This window comes from Ambystoma mexicanum, chromosome 2q (assembly GCF_040938575.1).
Source record: "Ambystoma mexicanum isolate Mex_15411 chromosome 2q, UKY_AmexF1_1, whole genome shotgun sequence".
Classification (NCBI taxonomy): domain Eukaryota; kingdom Metazoa; phylum Chordata; class Amphibia; order Caudata; family Ambystomatidae; genus Ambystoma; species Ambystoma mexicanum.
This window is the reverse complement of record NC_090924.1, coordinates 59494337-59521889: the sequence shown is the minus strand read 5'-3', so window position 1 is coordinate 59521889 and position 27553 is coordinate 59494337. Positions and strand designations below refer to the sequence as shown.

General features: G+C 47.8%; 1 protein-coding gene across 3 annotated transcripts in view; it reads left to right on the top strand.

Annotated features, from left to right (window-relative positions):
* CREBBP (CREB binding protein) overlaps positions 1-27553 on the top strand; it is a 2841012-nt gene that overhangs the window by 2556211 nt on the left and 257248 nt on the right. For all 3 annotated transcript variants that reach the window (XM_069646824.1, XM_069646825.1, XM_069646823.1), the window contains one exon: positions 16462-16623. In XM_069646824.1, coding sequence (XP_069502925.1) covers positions 16462-16623 — 162 coding nt within the window. The remainder of the gene's footprint in view (positions 1-16461; positions 16624-27553) is intronic.

The window sequence follows — 27553 nt, the reverse complement described above, 5'->3', positions numbered from 1 at the left end:
AAATCAAGGACTTCCAATCAAGGATCTGCTCTCATGTAGGCATCCCAGTCGTGGACCAATCACGGCCCATGTTGGTCCCAGTCATTCAGGCACTCCAGACATCCTGGCACCAGTAGTGTGAATTGGGACCAGACCGTCACAACCCACTTCCTGGGCATGCACACATGACATGCAGAAGCACGCGAAAGAGATCGATGTTCGTGGGAGGCTGCATGTCCAAATAAGGAAAACCCGGGTCACTCGACCTGGGGGAAGGCAAGGGACAAAAAATGCCTGTAGCACAGAACAAAAGACTTTGTGGCTAGGCTATTTTCAGACCTTGCCACTGTCTTGAACCAAACGCGGTTAACGCAATGTGATCATGTAATAAGAAGTAAAACACTTCTAAAAAGTGACTGCTGCCACCAGTTCATCCTAGGCACACTTGTGCTATCACCAACAAATCCTTTGAGGGTGTATAGGGACATAAAACAAAAAGCACCCCAGCGCCCGGCACTGGGAGGTACATTGTGTACTATTAAAAAGTTGGCAAGAAATTACAACGTAGTGTACTGGCAGACTGAAGGACGTATCAGTTTCTCCATAACAAATGAGAGAAAAGCCCAGTGGAGCGCATCTGAAGGCTGTGCTCCACTGGCAAAAGTTAGGATAGGATAGCCAAACAAAAGCAAAATGTTTGGGGGTTCACAAATCGAGAGAAAATTACACATTGAGGACATTGTTCCTAACACTTGCCCCTCCCAGACCAAGGACAGGGGTGAACTAATCCACCCCTTGATAGGTCTCATGTTCAGGTCGGTTAAACATTCTGGACAACCCATCAGCATTGCTATGTTGGACACCTGGCCTGTGGTCAATGGTGAAGTCAAACCCTTGCACCTGAGAAACTTTCAATCTTCTCCCTTCATGTTCCTTAGCCACTTCAAGGGCTTATGGTCAGTTTGCACAATGAAGTGGGTCACATAGAGGTAGGGCCCGGCTTCCTTAGGGCTCACACAACAGAGAAACATTCTTTCTCCACAGTGGACCACCTGAGCGCTCTGTCCTTAAGCTAGCGATTAATGAATCCAATCAGTTGTTCCTTACATTTATCATCTATCTGTGATAGTACAGCACCTATCCCAGTGTCAGAGGCATCTGTCTGCACAATAAAAGCATGTTTGTAGTCAGGGGCCCTGAGGAAAGGGGACTGGCACAAGGAGTCTTTTAAGCCATTGAAGGCCTTCTCACACCTCTCAGACCAAGAGACCTTCTTAGGCTTCTTTGGAGTTGACAGTCACAGGGGAAGCTATGGAGCCATAGTCTTCCATAAAGTGTTAATGGTACCCAGTGAGACCTAAGTAGGATCTCAATTGGGGTTGGGTAGTAGGGGTAGGCCAGTCTTGTATGCTTGTGCTTTACTGGGTAGGGGCAGAATCCTCCCTCCACCTACTTCATTTCCAAGGTAGACCACAGATCCTTGACCAATCTGGCACTTGCTGGCCTTTATGGTTAAGCAGGTCTTCTGAAGATCCTGTAACACAATTTTAAGGTGTTCCAAATGTTCTTCCCAGGTGGCACTGAAGACTGCTATATCATCCAGATAAGCTAAGCAGAATTCATCCATCTCATTTAGAACATGATTCACAAGCCTCTGAAAAGTGGCAGGTGTATTTTTCAACCCAAAGGGCATAACCCTGAACTGGTAAAGGCCTTCTGGGGTTGAAAATGCTGTCTTCTCCTTGGCATGTTTTGCTAGGGCTATTTGCCAATAACCTGCAGTGAGGTAAAATGTGCTGAGGTACTTGGAGGCACGCAAGGTATCCACCAGGTCATCAGTTCTAGGGAGGGTGTGAGCATCTGTCCTTGTGACAGCGTTCAGAGCCCTGTAATCCACACAGAACCTGAGTTCAGATGTACCTGTTTTAGGCACCAGAACCACAGGACTGGACCTTGGCTCAATCACCCCAAGATCCAACATCTTGTTGACCTCTGTCTTGATGTAGGATCTCACCTTGTCCGACATTCTGTAGCCCCTACCTTTGGTAGGCACACTATCCCCAGTGTCCATTTTTTGTTTGTACCAAGGTGTCAAACCTGGAGCTAGTGAGAACAATGGGGAGAAAGGCCTCAGCAAAGGTCTTACCTCGCCTTGTTGGTCAGAAGTCATGTGAGGGGCCCCTTGGACACTCTCAATGGAGCCATCTGAAAGGCCATTCTGGAATAAGTCAGGGAGGGGTTCTCTTTCCTCCTCTTCCATATCGGAAGCCAGCAGCAGTACAGCTATTTCAACCTTAGGGATGAAAGCCTTCAGCCTATTTATATGAAACACTTTGGGGGCCTGTCCGAGCCTTCCAAAGTCCACCAAATAGTTGACCTCGCCCAGCTGCTCCACAACTGAGTAAGGGCCTGATCATTTGTCCTGTAGGGCTCGAGGCCTTATAGGGTTCATGATCAGGACATCTTGACCTAGGGTGAAGTGAACAATTGAAGCATTCTGGTCAAACCAATGTTTGACCAATGCTTGACCAGCCTTTAACTTGTCACTGGCCTGAGCAATCAGGAGGACCATTTTCTTCCTCAGCCCCAGCACATAGTCCACTACATTGGTAACTGCAGGAGGAGTCGGGAGCTCCCACCCTTCCTTGACTATGGCCAGTGGTCCCCTGGCGAGTGACCAAAAAGAAGCTCAAAGGGGCTGAAACCCACCCCCTCTTGAGGTACCTCTTCTGTAAGCAAAGAGTAAGCATGGTAACAGGAGATTCCATTTTCTCCTTTGGGGTTCTTCCAGAGCCCCAATCATGTTCTTGAGAGTTCAATTAAACCTCTCAACTAAGCCATTTGTTTGTGGATGATGAGCAGATGAAAACTTATAAGTGACCCTATACACCTTCCACATGGCTTGCATATTCTTAGACATAAAGTTGCTGCCTCTGTCAGACACAACTTCTTTAGGGAAGCCAACCCTAGTAAATGTGCCAAGTAAAGCTCTAGCAACTGACTTGGAGGTAACCGTCTTCAATGGGATGGCTTCAGGATATCTAGCGGCATGGTTGCCCAGCTCCAAGTTAAACCTATTGCAAAGGATGTCTGAGGGTGAAGGGGACCGACAATGTCAATCCCTACCCTCTCAAAGGGCACTCCCACAACAGAGAGTGGCACCAATGGAGCTTGGATTGTTGAGCCACTTTTACCGGAGATCTGTTAAGTGCCATAACTCCTACAATGGCCTTCTACCTGGACCCCCATCTTGGGCCAGTAGAAATGCATGGATAACCTTTGCTTGGTTCTCTTGATCCCAAGGTGATCGGCAAGGGGGACTTCATGCGCCAATTGTAGGAGAAGGATCTGACTTGAAGGGGGACCAACAACCTCCTATGGTCAGCTTCAGTAGACTCTGGTCTCAGGCCTTTTAAAGATGGGCACTCACGTTGGCCCTTACTGGACACTTCCCTATCAGGGCCACCTTCAACCAATAAACTTTGGAGTTCAGGAGGGTCATGTGGGTTGAGTATTTCAGGCAGCACCTCTTCCCAGTCACGTTCAGGTGCTTGGCCAACTGCCTCCACCTCAATGGGAGGTGAGTTAGGGGGAATGGTTTCTTTCCCTCTTTTTGGTTTTCTCACTTAGCCTTGGGTTTCCCCTTTGGCTTTGTCTCAGCTTTGGGCTTGGCCAAGGCAGCTCTTGTTTGTGACATTGTGCATGGTCTCTCTGCTGTATCCCCCACAAGACCTAAGTCTCTGAGGTCATTTCCCAGCAGGGCCTTTCCATGGACTTGCCTATGTATGCTCACAGGAATCCTCACTACTGTGCCATTGATAGTTGGATTTACAGGCATTACTGGGAACTTGAGAGGAGGACCATAAGCGAACTTGGTGGTTATCAGGGGAGCTCTGGCAAGCTCCTCCTGGTTATCCAATGTGGAATCCACCACAGTTTTGCTGGCACCACTATCCCTAAGGGCAGGAGTGTCTACTCCATTGATCAGCACACTGTCTTAAAGTAGTGCTTGGTGTTGGCATAAGCTTCTGAAACTCTTGGCACCCAGGGAAACCAAGACTACTTTAGACTATATCCCACTGGGGAAAGAGTCTGAAGAAAAGGGATGCCCCTGTGATAATTTCTTCCTCCTGTGTACATAAGGAGGCTTATTGTAACCAGAGCCATACTCCCACTACTCTGACTATTCTCATGGGACTTACCCTTGTTAAACATTGTATGGCCCTTTTGAGAGGAAGATTTTTCAGATCCCCTACCCTCCTTATCTTTGTGCTTTTTCCCCTCCTCCTGCTTACCAGAAGCAGGCTTGTCCTTGTGGGACACTGAGTGACACCCATAAATCTACTGCAATGGCTAACTTCATAGGATCTATCTCTTTGGAGTCAGCAAGTGCTGCTTAAGCTCAGGGGAACAAGAAGCACACATATTTTCAAGCATGACTAAATACATCACACCCTCAAAGGTGGTGACCTTTTAAACCTCCACCTAACCAGTCAAGTTCTTAAAGGAATCAGCTACATAAGAAACCCAAGTATTACCTTCTTTCATTTTGTAATCTCCGAATCTTTTCAAGTACTGGGCAAGAGTCTTCCCAAACTTTGAGACCGGAGTTTGCTTCACTTTTGCAGTCTTTTCTGTCCTTTGACGTATGCATAACGGCACTGCAGCCACAATGGGGTCGTCGACTGCGCAACCATGCAATCTTATCAACATCCACTACTTCTTGTACCTCACATGCGTACTCAAATGCAGTTAACCATTCCATAATGTCATTCTTGTCATACACACTAAGCCGAAGCCAAGAGTCTATAGGAAAACATGCAATCAATTCCCTCAACAAGCAAAAAAAAGGAGACTCGCTAGCGGGAGCTGCAATCAGATCCTCCAGGTCTTTCTCCAAATACACAGCCTCAATCCGCTGTGGTTGCAGCTGCAATATTGTTTTCCAGGCCTTCTCAGTCCACCTTTCTGTTTTTAGCAACTAACACCATTTAGGAGTAGGTCAACGTGTTAGACAAGTTTGGAAAGAAATTCTATTATAAATCATCACTTCATCTGTGTCAGGCAAACGCTGATGCTCTTTTGGTGGCTGCCAGCCAAGGCCTGTTTGCTCAAAATAGTTGACTTTCCACATTATTTGCCACAGGACAAAAGAGCAGCGTTCAAATCTGGCTTAGCTGAGGCTAAGCTTATTGCTGAAGATTTGCAGGGTGCCTCATAGTACCATATTGATACAGCGCCTAGAGCCATTAGCATTGGTGTAGACTTATGCCGTACAGCGAGGCGACCCATTTTAAAAAAGACATGCAAGACTTCCACCCTTGCAGCCAAATCTCTCACAGTTCTAACAAAGGGTCCTCGGAAGTCTTTTCATTTTTCCAGACAGCCTTGCACAGACTTCAAATCCAAGAGCTGTGTAGACTTAATAGGAGGAGCAGGCAGCCTGACTGGTCACCAAGCACACAGAGGAGAAAATGGCAAAGGCCTTCAAACAGGATTTTTTTCTTGTTCCTCAGTAACATCAGCTGAATCCAAAAAACAATAAGACCATCAAGTGCCATATCCCCCCGGTACATGGCAACATTTCTAAATATCATCAAGGGTGGCATACTATCTCAGGGGATTCATGGACTCTGTTTGGTAACCAGGGCATATCGACTAGCCAGTCCTCCCACCCACAGCCCCCATCTCTCTTCCCCCTCCCATGTCGTTTCCCACTCTTCTCCAGCATGGGGTCTGGCATGGATTCACATGCTCATGAATATTCCCCGTCGTCAGGCTGGGAATCCTCGGTAAAGAAAAAACCAGTATCAGTTTCGTTTCTGATCTGTCTTTCGTAGTAATAACCAATCACTGGTCTCTGCGTCATACTGACCACAGCCAATGACTGCCCTCTACCTAAGCACCGCCTCTGGCAGCCATCTTCAGATTTTTACCGCACGTTCATGTGTTGGGATCCTCGTGCTATTGCTCTCGAGCGTTAGTGTTATTTTTTCGCGCTTTTCACAAAAAACTTCGATTCTTTCGGTCAAAAGAGCCTCAAGCTCCACCGATCCTACATCCGATCAACGGGGACCCGTGTCGGATTCATCTGTGCCCCTCAAGGGTGAAGATTTCGTCGAGCTACACTTCGGAGGACTCCAGAAGCTTCTCAGGCCCGGTCTCGGAGATGGCCCAGGAGAAGGGAAGCTCGACGCCCGGAAAGCTGTTCAGGGTCTGCCCTGGATGCCAGCTGCAGAACGTCTTCAAGGAGGACGAACACTCTTTCTGCCTTTACTGCCTTCATGAGGACAAGACGCACGTGGAGAAGGACTGTGCGTTTTGCGGCAACATGTCGGAACGGACCATGAAGGACCGCCATCAACGTCTCGCCAACTGGCTGGAGGGTAAGAGCCCGTCTGGCGAGAAGAAGAAATCCGAGCGGTCTTCTAAGACCTTTGAGGGCGCCCCGGCGACGGGGGCCCAACATAAGGCCAAGCACCGCGAGTCCGCTGGCACCGGGAGCGCCGAACGGTCGGGCTCTACGGGCGCCAGGCAGGGCGCACCCTCCCCGGCACCATCAACCACGAGCCAACGCTCTGGGTCGGGTAAGAGGAAGGCTGAGCACCCGGCGAAGCTCCTGGAGAGGCCCCGGTCGAGCTCTAAGGCAGAGGAGGAGCGTGGCAGTGCCCCCTCCCTCAAGGATAAGGCGGTGAGCGCACCTAAGGTGGTGAAGGCCTTGATCCATCCGACCAAGCCCTCTATCGAAACGGTTGCGGCGGCCCTGGCTCAGCCTGTGGTGGCTGCACCAGTGGTGGCGACCTCAGGGCCCAGAATCTCCCTGCCTCCTCGGAGGGAGTCTTCCTTTGTGCCCATCGATAGGACCCCCGTGAAACCCTCCGTGGGGAAGAAGAAGGGGGGGCAGGGCGTCGTCGTAGAGTCGGCCTCAACCTCAGAAGAGGAGCTGATCGAGGTCTTAAGCCACGGCCTAGGCGTGGAAGAAGGCCAGCCCGTCGGAATGGACCCCGACGCAGGTGACGACGACGACATCGTCGAGGATACCGACGGGGCCCCTGCTCGCCCGTCGGATTCCCCTCTGCCAGCGCCGCAAGACAACTCGGCGGCCATTTTGTTGGCTATACAGTCCTTATGCTCCGAGATAAGGACGAGGCTACCGTTACCGACGGAGGAACCTCTCCCGTCGGGGGATCCAGAACCGGGACCTTCTGGTGTTCCCCCTACCAAGAAAAGAAGGATCCATCCACCACCTCCTTTTCAACCGTCGCGCCCCTTCCAGCCCTCCTCCCCGTCCACCCGAGGGGATGATACGGGGACTGACACGGCAGCGACGGGTACGGACGACGAGGCATACGACGAGGATTTTCCGTCGTCGCCTCCCACCAGGGCCTCTCCGCCCGACGAGATCGGATCTTTCCACTCCATGATCTCCAGGGCTTCCGAGCTTTTCCAACTCTGCCCTGAGGAGAAGAAAAAGGAAGGCTTCCTTTATCAGCGGCGCGAGGCCAAGAGGAAGACGGTCCTCGCAGTGCCTCTGTTGGACGACATTTGGGATGAGGGCCTTTCCCTCCTCAAGAACCCTTCCACGACGCCAGCTAGAAGAGACCGGTACGAGAAAAAGTACCGGGTCCCGGACACGGCCCCCCTATGCCTCCGGGCGCAGCCTACCCCGGACTCCGTCGTCTCCGCGGCAGCCAGGAAGAAAGCGGGGGGGGGTGCGGCCTCCACATCGACTTCCCCGCCGGACGGCGAGGGAAAGAAATTGGATACTATGGGACGTAGAGTCATCTCGTCGGCAGCGACGACGATTAAAGCGGCCAACGCCTTGGCTATCGTGGCCCGCTACGACAGGGAGCTCTGGTACAAGATAGCTCCCCTGCTGGATTTTCTGCTGGACGTCAAGAGGGCGGAGGCCCTTGAGATCCTGCAGGAAGGTGAGGTGGCCTCGGACCACGCCATCACCGTGGCGACGGACATCGCCGACACTGGGTTCCGCCAGCTGGGCAACAGCGTTTGCCTTCGACGTCGTGGATGGCTCAAAGCTACGGACTTCCGGCAGGACGTCCAGACCAGAGTCCTGGACATGCCCTTCGACGGGAACAACCTGTTTGGGAAGACAGTGGACGATTCCCTTCAGGCCATCAAGGCGGATACTGAGACGGCCCGGGCCCTTGGAGTCCTGCAACGACGGACGCCCTTTCGGAGCGGCGGAGGCAAGGGCGCCTCCAAAGGTTCCGGCGGCGGTTTCGCTTCCTACCGTCAAGCGGCCCGCTCGTCGTCGCAAGAGGCCTACAGAGGACGAGGCAAGTCTAGCGGACCCCGCCGTCGTCGCCAAGGAGGTCAAGGCGGCAAGGCCGCGTCCAAGCAGGATTGAACCGGCCGTGGGGTCGGGCCCCCACCGAAGCACCCCGGTGGGAGGCCGGCTGGCGGGCTTCGTCAGCGTGTGGGAGTCCATCTCCACCGACCGTTTGGTGCTGGACGCCCTGGCCCGGGGCCACGCGCTCGAGTTTCAAAGAAGGTGCCCGCGCGTCCCCCCCGTGGCCAGGAAAGAACTTCACGTCCCTCAACTTCTCCTGGAGGTAAAGGCGATGCTCAGAAAGGGCGCCATCGAACTCGTCCCAAAGAGGCTTCGGGGCTCCGGAGTCTACTCCAGATTCGTGGTCCAAGGGCGTCATTACCAGTTCAAAGCCCTTCCCTTCGGACTACGGTCGGCACCCAGGGTATTCACCAAGTGCCTTGCACCGGTGGCGGCGCAGCTGCGCCGCGAGGGGATTCACGTCTACCCCTACCTGGACGACTGGCTCATCCGCGCCAAGACGAGGGAGCTCGCCGTGGTCCACACGGCAAGGACCGTCCAACTCCTCACGGACCTGGGATTCTCCGTGAACTACGCCAAATCCCACCTGGTGCCCGCGCAAGTCGCACTGTTTCTGGGAGCGAGGCTCGACACAGTGTCCCTTCTGGCCTCCCCGTCGGAGGAGAGGACCAGGACCATCTTGGGCAAGGTGCAACGGATGTTGGTGGCCGACGCGGCCAAAGTGAGGTCCATCAAGTCCCTCCTCGGGATGATGTCTTCCTGCATCTACCTCATTCCCATGTGCAGGCTCCGGATGCGCCCGTTGCAAGAATTCCTGGATGCGCGCTGGATCCAGACGACGGGCAGCTTCGAGGAAAGGATCAAGCTCGACGAGAGTTTCCGACGAGCGATACGGTGGTGGGGCACCCGCGCGCATCTGACGGCGGGCATGGACTTCCAGACCCCAGCCCACCAGGAGACTGTGACCACGGATGCCTCCCTGGAAGGGTGGGGAGCGCACACCGAAAATCTGCACGCAAGGGGGCTCTGGCTCCCGACGGAGAAGTCCCTGCATATCAACGTCCTGGAGCTCCGTGCAGTGTTTTGGGCCCTCAGGTCCTTCCTTCCGTCCCTCAAGGGCAAGGTGGTGAGGATCTTCACCGACAACACCACCACCATGTTTTACATCAGGAAACAGGGCGGAACCAGGTCCCCAGCGCTGTCCAAGGAGGCGCAGGACCTGTGGCATTGGGCCGTCGCCCAAGGGATTCTTCTGGTGCCGTTTCATCTGGCAGGGATAAAAAACACCATCGCCGACTCACTCAGCAGGGAGCTGCGCTCGTGCCACGAGTGGGAACTACGGCAGGATCTGGTGGATCGCCTCTTCCGACGGTGGGGCACACCCCAGATCGACCTGTTCGCGACGGCGACGAACACCAAGTGCCGGAGGTTCGCCAGCAGGTTTCCCCAGACGAGGAGCATGGGCGATGCTTTCTCGTTCCCCTGGGAGGGCCTGTTCCTCTACGCGTTCCCTCCCTTGCCTCTGCTAATCCGGCTCGTCAACCAGCTCAAGAGGTCACGGTGCAGGATGATCCTCGTCGCACCTGCGTGGCCGAGGCAGATATGGTTCCCGGACCTTCTGGACTTGTCAGCGTCCCCGCCGATCAAGCTGCCGGCGGACGCGGATCTACTCTCCAGGGAAGGAGGCGCCATCCTCCACCACGACCCGAAGTCGCTGAACTTGCAGGCCTGGCTCCTGCAGCGCTAGAGTTTGGAGGATACGACATACCGGCCGATTGCAGAGAGGTTCTTGCAAAGGCCAGGGCGTCCTCGACTCTTAAATGCTACGGACACAAATGGAAGAGGTTCTCTGTCTGGTGCCACGCACAGAAGATTAACCCTCTACGGATTACGGCTCCCCAAGTACTGCCGTACCTGCTGACGCTGGCCAAAGCTGGTCTGGCACACGCGTCCATCAAGATTCATCTTGCTGCGATCTCCCGATACACCAGAACCACGGGCCGGACGTCCTTGTGGTCTCATCGTCTGGTGAAAGAGTTCATGAAGGGACTGTTCAGATCGTTCCCGCCGGTGAAGGCTCCGGCCCCGGCGTGGGAGCTCAACGTGGTGCTGACCAAGCTCATGGGACCTCCGTTCGAGCCTCTGCACTCGGCCCCGTTGAAGTTTCTATCGTGGAAAACAGCTTTTCTTGTGGCCATCACCTCCGCACGACGAGTGGGAGAGATCCAGGCCCTTTCCTGCAAGGCCCCGTACTTGACTTTCCACGACACGAGGGTAGTGCTCAGGACGCACCCCTCCTTCATGCCCAAGGTACCGTCGGACTTCCATCTCAACGAACCCTTGGTGTTACCTGTGTTTTTCCCGTCGCCTTCGTCGCCGGCTGAGAGGACTTTGCACTCGCTGGATGTAGCTAGAGCGCTGAAGTTCTACGTGGACCGCACGAAGGGTTTTCGGAAGACGTCACAACTCTTTGTGAACTTTGGACCTGTCAATCAGGGGAAGGCTCTCTCGAAGGCTTCCATCTCCAGATGGCTCTCCGGCTGTATCATGTGCTGTCACCGGTTGGCAAACCGACCGCTGCCTGGCCGTCCGAGAGCCCATTCCACCAGAGCGATCGCAGCTACCACGGCGTTCCTATCTGGTGTGCCCCTGCTGGACATATGCAGGGCTGCTACGTGGAGGTCGACGCACACCTTCACGAAATTCTACTGCGTCGACCGGGATTCCAGGGAGGAGTCCAGGGTCGGCCAAGCAGTGCTGCGCAACCTGTTCGCCTGAGGTGAGCCTGGTGAGGAGGTAAGATGCTTAATGTTGAGTTGATGTGATGCTTAATGTTGAGCCTTTGCCACCTCCCGTGGTTGTGCATGTGTGTACTGCTATGTATTCTTTATTCATGAGCATGTGAATCCATGCCAGACCCCATGCTGGAGAAGGAACAAGTAACTTACCTGTAACTGTTGTTCTCCAGCATGGGTCTGGCATGGATTCACATGCGAACCCTCCCGCCTACCCCTCTGCGGCTCTTCACTTGGTCATACTGCCACTTCACGTGCTTCCAAATCTGAAGATGGCTGCCAGAGGCGGTGCTTAGGTAGAGGGCAGTCATTGGCTGTGGTCAGTATGACGCAGAGACCAGTGATTGGTTATTACTACGAAAGACAGATCAGAAACGAAACTGATACTGGTTTTTTCTTTACCGAGGATTCCCAGCCTGACGACGGGGAATATTCATGAGCATGTGAATCCATGCCAGACCCATGCTGGAGAACAACAGTTACAGGTAAGTAACTTGTTCCTTTCAGGGCAGCTTGCACACTTTCTTTCAAGAGATTATAAATCTCCTGCAGAGTGGGACAATAGAGGAGATGGTTCTCTAAAAAGAGATTGCAGGTTTTACTCTTGCCTGTTCACTGTCCCCAAAAATAACCAGGTGGGCCTGCAAACAGTTTTGGACCTGTCCTTTTAAAATCTCTCCCGTTACCATAGAAGAATTCAAGATGGTCATGCCAGCTCATTCGGAATGTGCTGAACCGTGGAGATTGGTTGTGCACTGGTGATCTAAAAGACGCTTATCCGTCTGTGCTGAATGTGCCATCTATAATGGCTACCTGAACAAAGAAAGTTATACAAAAATAAGATGTGCATCTACATTTCAACTACTATTCTGCGTACAAGACGTTCCTGAGGTGTTCCCAGTGGCTTTTGGGAGGATCTGGGGGGGGCATCCCCTTTTAGTACTGCATATTTCCTTTTAGTCTTAAAGGGCCCCGGAAGTATTTACAAAATTGGAGTCCAATAGCAGCTCACATGAGAGAAAAAAGGTATTTATAGTTATCCCTATCTTGACGACTGACACATCGCGGTGAAGACATGACAAAAGGCGACTGCATCCCTCAATCTGTTGCTAAAACTGCTATTCGAACGGGGGCTCTCAGCCAATCACAAGAAATTCTCTACTCCCCACTCCATGTATTATTCTTATACTCTATTGAGGGAAACCAGTCACTCCTTCACATCTTTCACTGGTCTCTTTTTGTGTAATATGCAATTTTCAATCTGATGTTGCACAAAACAAATGATATTTTATCTTCAGAAATATTTGTTTATTACTACTTCGTAAATAAAATACACCTCCTATACAACTATGAATTGCTACATTAAAATAAGCTATTTCAAGTGCCGTAATTGTGCTTAAAATGCTATACACTATTGCTTCCAAAAACAAGTCATTATACATCCATACTTTTAACAATCCATAAAAAAAGCTTCCCAATTCATGTTTCCTATTTTTATACATTCCTGATGTACTTGTATAACAGAGTCAGGTAATATCCTATTCTGGATACTCTACTTGCACATTTTTCTCATCATGCTCCTAATGCATAGACATTCTGTAGGGGTCTGCTTAACATCATTAGCATTCTGTATAGGAGATTCCATTTAAATCATAATGCCAATCTGTGTTTCTCATTTCATTCATGGAACTACAAAAAGGGTATCAATGTTGCCTTCTCATAGTTAATCTTTCTATCTGTGAAAGTTAACAACACTACATCATTTCAGTGTTTATAAAGAAAAAAAAATCCTACATTTTACATCTTTAATTCCTTAGTAACCCAATGAGGAACGTATACCTATTTATATCTCAATTCCATTATTTTAATTTCTGTCATTTTCATGCTCCACAGAATTTTTATTTTAAAACGTTTCATTATTTACGTTTTCTGGGGACCAATTGCAACTACCTTCTATCACGCTGTCTACTCTACTTCGCCAATACCATAGAGCCAAATGATAGATGGAAAGGTTTATTACCTGTTCTCCCCAACATTGTAGTTATACTTGTATGAGGGAATTCTTGTTTTTTTTTTATATTCCTCAATCTAACAGATCAAAGTATAAAAAACAATTACTTTTGTATTCCCTCATTTCTTTCTTCATATGGGTACCTGGAGTAAGGCTTACTATCTTGTTTTCTTACCTTTTCAATCCTGTTGGTCCTGCAGTGGTCCGGCCACTCAGGCAATGTAATACTTGTAAGTGAAACCGCAGAAAAATGGTGTCACTTAAATCATCATAGCAGATTTTGCTTCCTGGCCCCTCTCGAACTACAATTTACATGAAAGTTATAGTTTGTGTTCATGTGGTTGTGTAGAGGAAACTATAGATGTGAAAGCCACAATGTTTACTAATGTTACCACTAGTACTCTATCTCTGATTTAATAACTGAAAAAGGTTCCCAATGATAGTGCCTTTGTTAATTCTTTAAAGAGCCCAACTCAAGACATCAAGTTTATAGGGTTCAGATGGAACTCCAGTTTAGGCACAGTGTTCCTCACGCAATGGAGGATTCTGGATATAAAGCTGGTGATGTCACACTTCTTGAATCATCAAAGCACCTCTGTGTAGTGGTTTCAACATCTGTTGCGTCTCATGGCTGCCTCTATGCTAGCCCATCTCAAAATTTGAAATTTTCAGCTGCACTAATAATAATAATAATTAGGCACTTATATAGTGCTACAAACCCTCAGGTATCTGAGCGCTGCTTATTTTTACCCACGGTGTGTGGTGCTCATTTATCGACCTCAGATGGATGAAAGGCTGAGTTTGGCCCTGCCGGGATTCGAACCTGCTCTGCGCGGATGTCAAAGCGAGCGCTCTACTCGCTGTGCCACTTTGGTGGAAGGAAAGACACAAAAATGCAGATGCAAGTCCCTTTTCAGGAGCCCCCTCACTTACACACCATAACTTCGGATTAATCTCGGACCGTTTGGGTAGCCACCTTAGGTCACCTTCAAACGCATGCCCCGTGGTCCATGACTGAGATCCAATGGCACCTAAATGTTTTGGAGCTATTCACAGTTTTCAACGGTCAGGAAACCTTTCTGCCTAGAATTCAGACTTTCATAGTCCTCATAAGGAACGACAGCATGACTGCCATGTTCTATATCCCCTCCCCTGTGTCGATTGACGTTCCAATTCTGGACAGTTCTGCATCAGATCTCCCTTCATGCTGTGCATTTAGTGGAAGATCTCAACATGAGGGCACACACTGAGGTGCCTTTCTCCTGGCAACCACAAAAGGGAGATCAAGGACTCTGTGTTTCAGGAAGTATTTCTTAAATGGTGATACCCTCAGGAAGACCTGTTTACAACACCACAGAACTGCAAATTTCAGCAGTTTGCATCCCTCCTGGGTCAATAGCAGACAGATCACTTAGGGGATGTGTTACAGATCTCGTGGGCCTTCAAAGCATGCTATGCGTTCCAGCCTCCCCTCCCCATGTTGCATCTCGTTCCGAATATGCTCATGAATTTCCACACATCCAATTCATTGCATTCTGATCCTGATGACCACAGATTGGCCAACCTAGATTTGGTATTCAGACCGCCTACATCTCAGGGCTGCGGGCCTCTTACTACATCTGGTGACTCAAGACCTTCTGTCTCAATGGGTGTGTAGGGGGTCGGGTGTTTCACCCCTTCCCTATATCAATGAATTTAGCGCCCGGTACATGGAGAGCTGCATTCATTTATCTAGGACTTTCAGGTTAGAATATGGTGATCATGCAGGTGACCAGGAAAACCATCTGCGAGGTCCCAATATAAAGTGGACTCTTTTGTTTCTGGATGCTGGAACATTTGCTGAATCCTCTGTATCCTTCTCTAGACAATATTCTGTCTTTTCTGTCACACCTGGCTTCAACGGGCATTAACATTCCATCTTGTTGTACACATTTACCTGCTATCGGAGCTTATGTCAGCTCCCCAGAACACAATTATTCTACATCTAAACCCATCATTAGGATGCATTTTGAGGGCCTTCTTCGACTTCACCCTCTGTTTTCTAAGCCTCATCCGGTATGCGATCTCATCATAGTCTTAGCAGCAATATCGCATAAGCCGTTTTATCCAATGTCCTTGGCAAACACAAAATTGGTATCTTGGAAAAGGCCCTTTTTAGTTGCTGTTGCCTCGGCTAGAGGAATCCGTGAAATTCAGGCGTTAACAGCATTGTAGATTTACACAGTGAATTGCATTGAATTGGCCATAAGAATAAGGTACTTAGAACACATACTAATTTCTTACCAAAAGTCGTTTCACATTCCATTTAAATCAGCAGATTGTTTTACCTAAATGTTTTCCTTCTCCTGAGACTGATGGAGAGCACAGACTTTACATACGCTGGATGTTGGGGTGGCTCTTCAATTTCATTTGGACCAATCAAGGTCTTACAGAAAATCAGTCGATTTTGTAATTTTTGTTAAGCAACCAACTGGCTTTCAGACAGTGAATGCAACCATAGCCTGATGGTTCATTTGCATCGCAGAAACCTGCACACCTCAGAAAAGATAAGTGTTCAAAGGAATACATGCTCACACACTTGGGCCAAGGCTACAACTATTGCATTCCAAAAGAACATCACCTTGGAAGTGATCAGTAAATTAGTTATCTGGTCCTCCACTTCTGCTTTTTGCAAGCATTACCACATGGATACTAAAGCAGAGTCAGATGCCAGATTTGGGCATGCGGTCCTGCGAAACCTGTTGCCTAAGATTAGCTTCCAGCTATCCTTGGTGATTAGCGCATTGTAATCCCATAAGTATAGAGGAAAGGGGCCCGGGACGAGAGAGTAAGAAAAAACATTTCTCACTGTAGTGACTTCTATACTCCTAGTCCAGTCACCTTCCATCCGTACGCCCCGGCTGCCATCCACCTTTAAATAAGTGCTAGTCAGGTTGCCCCATCTAGCGGATCTAAGGATTGACAGATGTTGCCAGTATGTGGGATCAGCTGGGCTGGCCACGCCCAAGTGTCTTCCGCAGCATGAAATTCTTGAACAGGGAACTACATCTTTTGTGCTGTGCAAAAAAGTGCTCTGCTCCCGTCCCTATGGACAGACACCTATAAGTATGGCACAAAGAGGACTATGGACTAGGAGTACAGAAGTCCCTACGGTGAGTAACGTGTTCTTTTTTAATGTTGAGGGCTCTTGAATGGGAGTGAGTTATGTGTTATGGTTAGGTACCGTGTGATAATATTGCTGCAGGTAGTCATTTTATCATTGGTTAAATCATAACTGCACTGTTTCTTTTGAAAAGCACAGCGCAGTGTTTTTAGTTGGTGATCTAACAATTCGTTTTTTTCATTTGCCCTGTGCATGTTAGGGCTGCCAAGGGGACAGTAAAAATGCAAAAAAAAAGAACAATAAGAAAACCAACAAAAACAAGAGCAGCATAAGCCGAGCTAGCAAGAAGAAGCCCAGCATGCCCAATGTCTCCAACGACCTCTCCCAGAAACTCTATGCCACCATGGAGAAGCATAAAGAGGTAAGTTCTTTGGTAGGTAAACTTGGGATTGGCTTGATTCTGCGAAGGGTTCATGGGGACCTGAATGGCTACTACATAGATCTGCTCATTAAGACTCTGTTCAGTGATTTGTATCAGAAACACTATGCTATCATTGATAAATGCAAACGCATAAGAAGATGGACATAACTGGAATGTGTCAAAAAAGTTAACAGGTGCTCCTCTCCAGAAAGAACATGGCATGATAAGCTGTTCTGAGATGAGAGTTTGCAGCACACGCTTTTTGCTCACTGTACCTTTCACAGATGGGAAATACCATTTGCATATTAGTCTTTGTCCCGCCCACATGGGCAGTTCAGCACCAAAGTGCTATGGCAATTCCACTCTGAAGAAGACTACCAACGGCAACCCCATACACGTGTTTCAGCCTTGTTGGGCCTCATCAGTGAGGTGAAGCTGTGCCAGTAAGCAGGGAATGTGATGCAATCAAGAAACATTTAGCAGTGTGCAGCAGCGAATGTGATACAATCAAGAAACATTTACCAGTGTGCAGCAGCATTGAAAAGGTGTATGATTTACAAAACCCATAACATAGCCTCATGCTTGTAGAAGATTATTCAGGAGTTTGAATGGGAGCTAGAAGTGCTCAGCAATCCTGGCCTGTTAAACATACAGACTTGGAAGTATAATTTATTTTGATCTGTGGATAGGGTGGGGTGAGTAAATTAATGTTTCATTTAGATAATATATTTTCAGATTTCTTAATTATAATTCATACTTTTTCATGTTTCCACATATGTTCTGTTCTATGTAATGTTTGTGGTAAGTTCAAAGTATTTCAGTGTCACGTTTGTCACTCCTGGAATGCCCTCTACATTCAGATGAAGGATCCTGACCAGTTTGTTGTATTATGTTTATTTCCATCCTATTATGCTGTACAGCAGTGTCAAACCACAAGTTGCTGGATGAGATGTATAAAGAAACTGCTGCATCCATCTTCTAATGTAGTGCAACATCCTCCCATATTAATTCTGAACACTTCAACCTACAGCACGTCTTCTGGTTCCTAATTTTCTGATTTAGTTGGATGATCTAAGAACACATTGCACCTACAATGTTGGCTGTATTAGTGGTCTAATTCTGCTTGCACTTTTGTCAGTTTTGTCTTGGATGAATACATGATCAAAGGTATTGGGACAACTGCTTTCAAGACTAGTAGCGAAGTGGCAGGTGAGAATCTCCTCCATATGTTTTTTCACCGTCCCCAGGCAAACCGTGCAGTCAAGGCCTGTACACATTGTGTTCTTTTGTTTGATGATATAAAGTAGAGAAAAAAACAAGCTTCCCGCATTGGAAGGTAAAGCAGGATTTTCATTATGATTTAGATTTAGGTCTGTGCACAAGTCACCATGCAGCAGTTGTGTCCTGTTTCATTTTTTATTTTTTTTTAAATGTGAACTTGTTGACCAGAGTTTTCTAGAAAATTAGCCTCGCGCAACATTGTCCATCCTCCCACAGCACCCCTTCAAAGGGGCACTATCTTCAGTTCTTTCTCACTGTTGGGTGTTAGGAGGGGTTTTCAGAACCATTTTTGGTATAGGCTTAATGGACCTGCAGGGATTCCCCTAATAAGACCAAACGTTTACGGTGGCATGTCTCTGCCGTGCTGCGAGTGCAATGCAGGTCTTGAAGCGCAACAAAGTACTGCACATCGCGTGTAGGTGCTGGAGTGTGGGGTAGGGTAGTGGTAGGCTATTCGGGCAGGAATGGGCATGTATTAGGCAGTGGGGGCCAGGGACGTTCTACTTCCCATGCTTGTTGTGTGCCAGGAAGTGGTGCCAGAAAACAATAACTGTTAGGGGTTAGCAAGGTATTCCTTCGGACAATGGGGTGTAAACCCGACCCTTCATGTGCGTGGGAGATGGAATGGGGGAGAAAAGAGGCCCCACCTTTTGAGGAAGAAGTGCAGGGAGGGAATGGGAGGCGAAGGGAGGTAGCCATGTATTTAATGCGCAGGAGAGACCTGCACAGTGATTAACATAGATGCAATGGCATGTGGTACATCACTGAGATGAGATTGGTGCACAGTACAGATGACATATACAATGGGTGTGAAGAAATAGATATTCCACACAAGTGACTATCATATACTTATTTATTAAAACAAGGAAGTTACATTATGTTCAGCATGCTACAAGGTATATAAAAACAATTATTTTGGGATACCTGCCACACTTAAGGTCCAATAATTCTTACAATATATGGTTACATACGCTAAAGTGAAAGAAAAAGATGTTAGTTTTTATCACAAGACTTATGGTTATATACAAGGCACACCAACATGCTGCAAAGCTATCTTACGAAGTTGCGCCCTAGCCTACAAACAAGGTCTCAAGTAAGAAACACTTTGGATAAGTAGAAGTTCAAAGGTTTTACCCCATTTATTTCACAGGGTTTGTTGGGACAGAATCCAATGTTTGGGTGGTTTCTGCTTTTCCATTTTTTGAGTCACCTAAACTTTTTCTGTTTTTTTTCTCCGCTTTTTGACACTACTTTTGTGGCCAAAGGGACTTTTACTGAAGTCTGCCTGCCACTGCAGCCCTTTTTTATGTGCTTTCGCACTGTAGTTGAGGAAGATTTTCATAGCAATGATAAATCTTCCTGCCCTGTGTCAACCCCAGAACTTTTAGCTTTTATTGGTGCATTATTTGTCCTTATCTGTGAGTGGGAAACATTTTCCACACTAACAGAATCTTTTACTCTTTTTATGGGTGTCATTTCTAAGACTCTCCATAGTGTCTTTTAAAAGTTATCCGCTTTGACAACTTTTTGGCAATAAGTGCCTATTGTTGCTGGGTTGCCCTATGGTCTCCCCTTTCTCTGGCTAACCTTATGGGAACTACAGTTCCCAAGGGTAGAAAGGATCTTTGGACACTTTTTACATTTTATTAAGTGAGACCAGCACCCCCCCCCCCCCCCACCTTATGTGGAGTGCTGGGGAGAGGCCGACTATCCCCTTTCCCATTTTAAATGTAACATTTATGTTACAAGGACACACTTACCTTTAATGGCTGGTGGCAGTGAACCGTTTTATTAATTCAGTGCACCTTTACCGCGGGCTGTTTGCACAGCCCCGGAAAAGGCAGCCATGAGTACTCATTTTACCAAAATGGCCCATGTCTTGTTTTGTCACTATTTTAGTGTTCCTTGTCCTTTCTTGTTCCTTCCCTTGACACCCAGGGCAGGGAAATTCCATTGTGTGGTTTCTATCTTCAGCGGGAGTCCTGTGGACTCCCTGCTCAGGCTCCAGAGTGTCTGTGAATGCAGAAAATGAGGGAGGAGTACAAAACTCTGCAGCCCTTTGTCTTCCAGCCTGAGTGTAGCCTGAGTGCGAGATTCCAGTTCAAACTGCGAGGCTGGCTGTCCTGAAAGGATTGCCAACCCCCAAGTTTGCATGTTGCAAGGCTGTTTGATTCACTGGGTTCCTGCACAAAAGTCTTCTCATGGAACCTGAAGAGGTAGTCGACCGCTGGAACCAAAACTGACGAGAAAGATGAAGAATTTGCAGCTGAAACGATTTCCAGCGACCAGAGAGCCTTCCAATCGACCTGGGGACTCCGAAAACCCTGCGCCGTGCTGCGACCTTGCTGGGCTGCAATACCCCAATACACTGGAACCTCGAGCCATTGTGCCTTGCACAGTCTTCAGAATCTAGCAGAAACCTTGTGGGTATGCTGCTGGACCTCCAGTGACGTTAAAGGGATACTCTAGTAAAACATTTTATTTCAAAAATAGATAGGCCACATTAAAAAAAAAATACTAGCATCCTCTGTTTTAAAACTTCCTATGTAAAATGTTGAGCTATTCAAGCTCAAAATTCGAAAAAGCAAGCACAGGGGGGCCGCCATTTTGTGAAATGGAGGCCCTCCTGTGCTGGCTTTTGCTTTTGCGGCACTAATGAAGGAAAAGCCAGCCAGCTGTAGTAAACAAAGTCTACCGCTGGGTGGCTTTCCCTTCATTAGTGCCGGGACTCGGAGGACGCGGACCGGAGACCAGAGCAGGAAAGCTGCAGCTGAATCTCGGTAAGTGCTATTTATTTTTTTTACAAAAAATAAGCACTAGCTGCGTTTTTTTTCCTAAGTTTTCCGGGCTGGAGGAGCCCGGAAAACTTAGAAATAAAACCGCAGCTTTAAAACCTTGTTTTTGAAGCGACCGCAAACATAAATACAACGTTATTGTGTTGGAAAACGCTGCGGGAGCCCGAGAGCCCCAAATGGAAAAGCAGATTCAGGCAGACACAACACGGTTGTGTTGGAAAACGCTGCGGTTTTAAAACCGCAGCGTTTTCCAACACAATAACGTATTTATGTTTGCGGTCGCTTCAAAAGCGACCGCAAACATAAATACGTTTTTAAAGCTGCGGTTTTATTTCTAAGTTTTCCGGGCTCCTCCAGCCCGGAAAACTTAGAAAAAAAACCGCAGCTAGTGCTTATTTTTTGTAAAAAAAATAAATAGCACCTACCGAGATTCAGCTGCAGCTTTCCTGCTCTGGTCTCCGGTCCGCGTCCTCCGAGTCCCGGCACTAATGAAGGGAAAGCCACCCAGCGGTCGACTTTGTTTACTACAGCTGGCTGGCTTTTCCTTCATTAGTGCCGCAAAAGCCAGCACAGGAGGGCCTCCATTTCACAAAATGGCGGCGCCCTTGTGCTTGCTTTTGAGCTTAAATATTTCAAAATTTTACCTAGGAAGTTTTAAAACAGAGGATGCTAGTATTTTTTTTTTAATGTGGCCTATCTATTTTTGAAATAAAATTTTTTACTAGAGTATCCCTTTAATAGAGTCCGAAAAGTCCCCTCACTAGAGTACTGGACCTTGCAAACAACAAGAATCCGACCAGCGATATTCTGCCTTGGTCTGTGCTCCTGAAAAAGGCACCAAATCCACAGAGCTGTGTCCAGCCATGAGGAAAACCTTGCCTAGAGCCTTCCATGTGATCCTTGCTGGAAAATTCCTTCCAGTGTCATGTCTTCTTGATGAAGGAATTCAACAACCAGATTTTTGGCTGCAGATCCTGAAGTCTTCCTGCTGCGAAATCTTCTTCTGTGCCAAGGTATTGTGTTGGCTGGGGTATTTTACCTACCTTAAGCTGTTATTTCTGTATAGCTTTAAACTGTTTTCTGCTGGAATCCTCCTAGGGTGTCTTCTGTGAAGCACTGGTCCCTCAACTAACTCTAAAGTAAAGTACTTATTTGTTCTAACAGTCTTCCTTAGGAACTCTGACTTTTGCTTCTTAAGAACCTATTCTGACCTGCCTGTTGGACACTAGACCCTAGTGATTCCCCCCCCCCCCTTCTGTCACTGAGAACACTCATGCTCCACGAATAAGGGAAAGACTTCTAAGGATTGGGCCTTTTGCCTAGAAAAGACAATACGTTTTTTAAAAGTTAATTACTTGCAGAAGAAGTTGGTTGGTAACTGTAACTCGGAGTGAAAAGTTACAAAAGTTATTACTTACCTTAGACATGTTCTGACATTCTGAAAAGTATATATAAGGTTGTTTCTTACCTTAGAAATGTTTTACCATTCTGAAAAGTATAACATCTTTCTTAGAAACTGTTTAGCCATTCTAACAGAAAGTAGATCCAAGGCTATATTACTCGCCTATGATTTGGTTGTGCCTCTTCCCAAAAGTAATGCTGTTGGTTTCACTTCACTATTCCTGTTCCGATAAATGTATGAGTGTCCCCAACTGGGTCTTGCTTCCCCCGTCTTGCTGTTAGCCAGTCCAGAATAAGTCTGCATTACGTTTTACCTACCTAGAATAACTTTCAGTCATTCATAATGTGTAACACTGGGGTTTGCTTTCCCTGGTCTGTTGTAGACGGACACAAAAACAGTCTTAGGTTTATACCCACCTTTTAAGTTGCTTTTAGCTCCTGTAAAAACTATATAGGTTTTACTTACCTCGAGTATAACTGTGTTATCCTAAAATAAGTTAGTTGCAGTCTGTGAACTGAAAAGCAACTGTAATTGAATAGAACACACCAGGGTCCAACTGCCCTAGAATAACTGTTATCCTGAATCAGAGTTAGAGGTTTACACTGTTCCTAGAATCTGTGTTTCACTAGATCAGAAAAGTATATTCTCCAGTTGATATTACTATGTGATTTCTTGCTGAGCGTCACGGTACAACTGATAGGGTCTACTACGCTGTTATTACTGAAAGTAATCTAAAAGTAACTATTGGTTTTGACTTCTCTAGAACTCCTGTTGGGTGTTCCAAATAAGCTTTGGTTTGTGTACCTTCAAGCATAGCTTTGTGTTTTTCCATAATGTGTTTATATGATTGGTGATAGTACGTATTCCCCCCAAGATTTATTTGGGCCTACTTGTATTTAAATAAACCATTCATTTTTAGGATACATAGTGTTTCAGTGTTTCTTTGGACCATTTGTATTAAAATTTAATTTGTACTGATTCTACAGCCCTCTCTCCCTCCTAAGATAAGCCTGGCTGCTCCGTCTACGTTACCCTGAACTCATGTGGTAGAGCCTTATAGTAAGAGTGGAGCTTTGTACTGCCTCAGTTGAATGGTTTTACTAAGCCCTTTTATTTTTATTTTATTTTATTACATTTGTTATACGCCCAGAGCCGGGGGTATCACGGCGTAGTTACAGACAATGGGAGAATGCAATCTTAGAATGAAAACAGAGGTACACAGGAATAGCAATCAATAATATACAACAATATACAAAATGGACAGATATTATACAACAATATACAAAGCAGTCAGATATGTACAGTTAATTGGAGCGGATTAGTGCTCTGGTTCAGTTAGTAGTTATTGAAGAGCCAAGTCTTCAAGAAACTTTTGAATTTAGGGAAGGAAGTTTCGTTCATGATGTGGGTGGGTAGAGCATTCCAATGTCTGGGGGCCAGTGGATTGAAACTACTACCCCCTGCTTTCTCTTTTGTATCTGGGGGTTTCAAGGTATGCGTTTTTATTGGACCTAAGGAGTCTGGTCTGGGGCTTCATCATGACTGTGTTGTTGAGGTATTTGGGTGCTTTGTTAGCCCTGCATTTGTGAGTGATGCTCAGGGTTTTAAATAGAATTCTAGCTTGGATGGGGAGCCAGTGGTGGTCTCTTCTGGTGTTAGAGATATGTTCAGATCTTTTGATGCCTAAGGCTGCTCTGAGGGCTTTGTTCTGCATGAGTTGAAGTTTGGCTATGTTGGCTTTGGAGGTGCCAAGGAAGAGGATATTACAATAGTCTAGCTTAGACAGTATGAGTGCTCTGGCTAGAGTAACGCAGTTATTGGCTGAGAGGAATTTACGGCTGAGGGAGATGAGTTTGGAGGTGTAGGAAGTGGACGAGGCTAATGTGTTAACTTGTTTAGACATGGATAGTGTTGCATCTAAGTAGACGCCAAGGGTCTTGACTTGTTTGAGAACAGGGATTATGGTTCGATCGATGGTGAATGATTTGAAAGCGGGCTCAAGGGTATTGAATTTGCTGGAGGAGCCTAATATGAGGAGCTCAGTTTTGTCGTTGTTGAGACAAAGGCTATTGTTAGCCATCCAGTTTTGAATGAGTGAGTAGATTTGGTTAACTAGGAGGGAGTCTTGTTCGTGAATGCCTGAGAGAGGAATGAGGATTTGGGTGTCATCGGTGAAGTTAGTATAGATGACACCCATGGCATCCAACGCTGCGAATAATAGCTTGGTATAGGCATTATAATAATAATAATAATAATTTGGCATTTATATAGCGCTACGAACCCTCAGGTATCTGAGCGCTGCTTATAATTACCCACGGTGTGTGGTGCTCATTTATCGACCTCGGAAGGATGAAAGGCTGATTTTGGCCCTGCCGGGATTCGAACCTGCGTTAGCAGCCTCTGCACGGATGTCAAAGCGAGCGCTCTACTCGCTGTGCCACTTATACATAGTGGGGGATAGGCAGGAGCCTTGCGGCACACCTGCCGGGACAGGCACTGGGTCTGCTGATTCTTTGCCGATGGATACTCTGGAAGTCCTATCAGCCAAGAATGATTTGATCCAGTTGGTGGCGTTCTGGGCTAGGTTGAAATTGTTTGCTAGAGGGTTACAGAGTTTATCGTGGTCAACCAGATCAAAGGCCGCTGAGAGGTCCAGGAGCATCAGTAGACAGAGTTTACCTGCTTCTCTAGTGGCATCCATTTGGATCTTCAGATCAAGGAGGGCTGTCTCTGTGCTATGGCTGGGACGGAATCCTGACTGACGGTCTCCTAATAGTTGATGGTGTTCCAAATGGTTCTGAATTTGGCAGTAGGCTATTTTATCAATTATTTTTAGGAGGAATGGGACCGTTGTAATAGGTCGGTAGTTGGTGGGTATTGACGGGTCCAGGGATGTTTTTTTTTAGAATTGGTGTCACCCACGCATTTTTGATACTAGTGGGGACTGTGTTTGTGAGGAAAGAGGCATTGATGAATTCAGTGATGGGTGTAAGGGTGGGGGCGCAGAGTTTCACTAGGTGGGAGGGGAATTGGTCTTCTTTACAGTTGGAGGCTTTTAGTTTCATTATGGTGTCAAATACTTTTTTGTTAGACACTGGTGTGAATTGAAATGGGGGGCCAGTAGTGGCATTTGATGTGGTCATTGATATGGTGGGTGGAGTTTTGTCAGCTAGGAGCGTTTTTTTACTATCGATTTTATTTTGCAGTAGGAGGATTTTAGATGAGGGGGCGTTTTGTATAGTGGTGCACCAGTCTTTACTAGCGTTGGAAGGTGCTGAGGTTTGACAAGGGTTTTCAAGCTCTCTAAGGATGGTAAACAATTCTTTGCTGTCTGAGGAAGCATTAGTAATGCGAAGGTTAAAGGCATTGGCTTTTTGGGTGATTATTGCTGATTTATATGTTTTGTTGGCATCAGCGAAGGCTAATGCCGATTCTGGGGTATTGTTTTTCTTATGGAGATGTTCAAGTGATCTTTTTGTACGTCTTAAGGCTACAAGTTCCTCATTAAACCAAAAACAGGAACGTTTGTCAGGTCTGCGGGTTTTAGTGGTAATGGGCGCAAGTAGGTCAATAGTTTGGGTAAGGCATTGTTGGTATTGTTCTGCTAGATAGGAAGGGTTGTTAGTGCCTAGAACCGTATGGGCAAGGGCAGCACTCAGGGCTGGAGGGAGTTTGTCGGAAGAGAGCTTTTTGATATTTCTAGTTTCGAAAGTTTCTGGTTTTTTGGGGGTGATGTGATCTGTACTAACGTTGCCTATAGTGAAGTTAATTACATAGTGATCTGACCAATTGACTGGGAGGATGGAGTCAATGGTGACTAGCGAGTTAAGAGTGAGAAGCCAGTCCAACGTTCTTCCTTTTGAGTGGGTGGGTATATCTATCGGCTGTACGAAATTCATTTCTGACATGGCTGTATAGAATGTAGATGCATCCGAGTCCAGAGGGTCATTGTATCCTAGGTTAAAGTCACCGAGGACTATGCATTTAGTTTTAGGCTTGATGAGGGGAGTTAGGAGTAGCGGGATGTCCAAGTCGGGGTGTGTATTTTTATTGGGTGATCTGTACACCACTAGAAAGTTGGTAGTGGTTTTAGGGTTGGAAGTATACTTCACTAGTAGGAGTTCATAACCTTGTATTTGTTCTATTGGGCAAACTCTGACCTTAGTTGGACTTCAGAAAAACTGTCCTAATAGTAGTCCATATAGCTAATAGGGCGGTGGGGTGATTCTCCAGCATGGGGTCTGGCATGGATTCACATGCTCATGAATATTCCCCGTCGTCAGGCTGGGAATCCTCGGTAAAGAAAAAACCAGTATCAGTTTCGTTTCTGATCTGTCTTTCGTAGTAATAACCAATCACTGGTCTCTGCGTCATACTGACCACAGCCAATGACTGCCCTCTACCTAAGCACCGCCTCTGGCAGCCATCTTCAGATTTTTACCGCACGTTCATGTGTTGGGATCCTCGTGCTATTGCTCTCGAGCGTTAGTGCTTTTTTTCGCGCTTTTTCACAAAAAAAAAACTTCGATTCTTTCGGTCAAAAGAGCCTCAAGCTCCACCGATCCTACATCCGATCATCGGGGACCCGTGTCGGATTCATCTGTGCCCCTCAAGGGTGAAGATTTCGTCGAGCTACGCTTCGGAGGACTCCAGAAGCTTCTCAGGCCCGGTCTCGGAGATGGCCCAGGAGAAGGGAAGCTCGACGCCCGGAAAGCTGTTCAGGGTCTGCCCTGGATGCCAGCTGCAGAACGTCTTCAAGGAGGACGAACACTCTTTCTGCCTTTACTGCCTTCATGAGGACAAGACGCACGTGGAGAAGGACTGTGCGTTTTGCGGCAACATGTGGGAACGGACCATGAAGGACCGCCATCAACGTCTCGCCAACTGGCTGGAGGGTAAGAGCCCGTCTGGCGAGAAGAAGAAGAAATCCGAGCGGTCTTCTAAGACCTTTGAGGGCGCCCCGGCGACGGGGGCCCAACATAAGGCCAAGCACCGCGAGTCCGCTGGCACCGGGAGCGCCGAACGGTCGGGCTCTACGGGCGCCAGGCAGGGCGCACCCTCCCCGGCACCATCAACCACGAGCCAACGCTCTGGGTCGGGTAAGAGGAAGGCCGAGCACCCGGCGAAGCTCCTGGAGAGGCCCCGGTCGAGCTCTAAGGCAGAGGAGGAGCGTGGCAGTGCCCCCTCCCTCAAGGATAAGGCGGTGAGCGCACCTAAGGTGGTGAAGGCCTTGATCCATCCGACCAAGCCCTCTATCGAAACGGTCGCGGCGGCCCTGGCTCAGCCTGTGGTGGCTACACCAGTGGTGGCGACCTCAGGACCCAGAATCTCCCTGCCTCCTCGGAGGGAGTCTTCCTTTGTGCCCATCGATAGGACCCCCGTGAAACCCTCCGTGGGGAAGAAGGGGGGGCAGGGCGTCGTCGTAGATTCGGCCTCAACCTCAGAAGAGGAG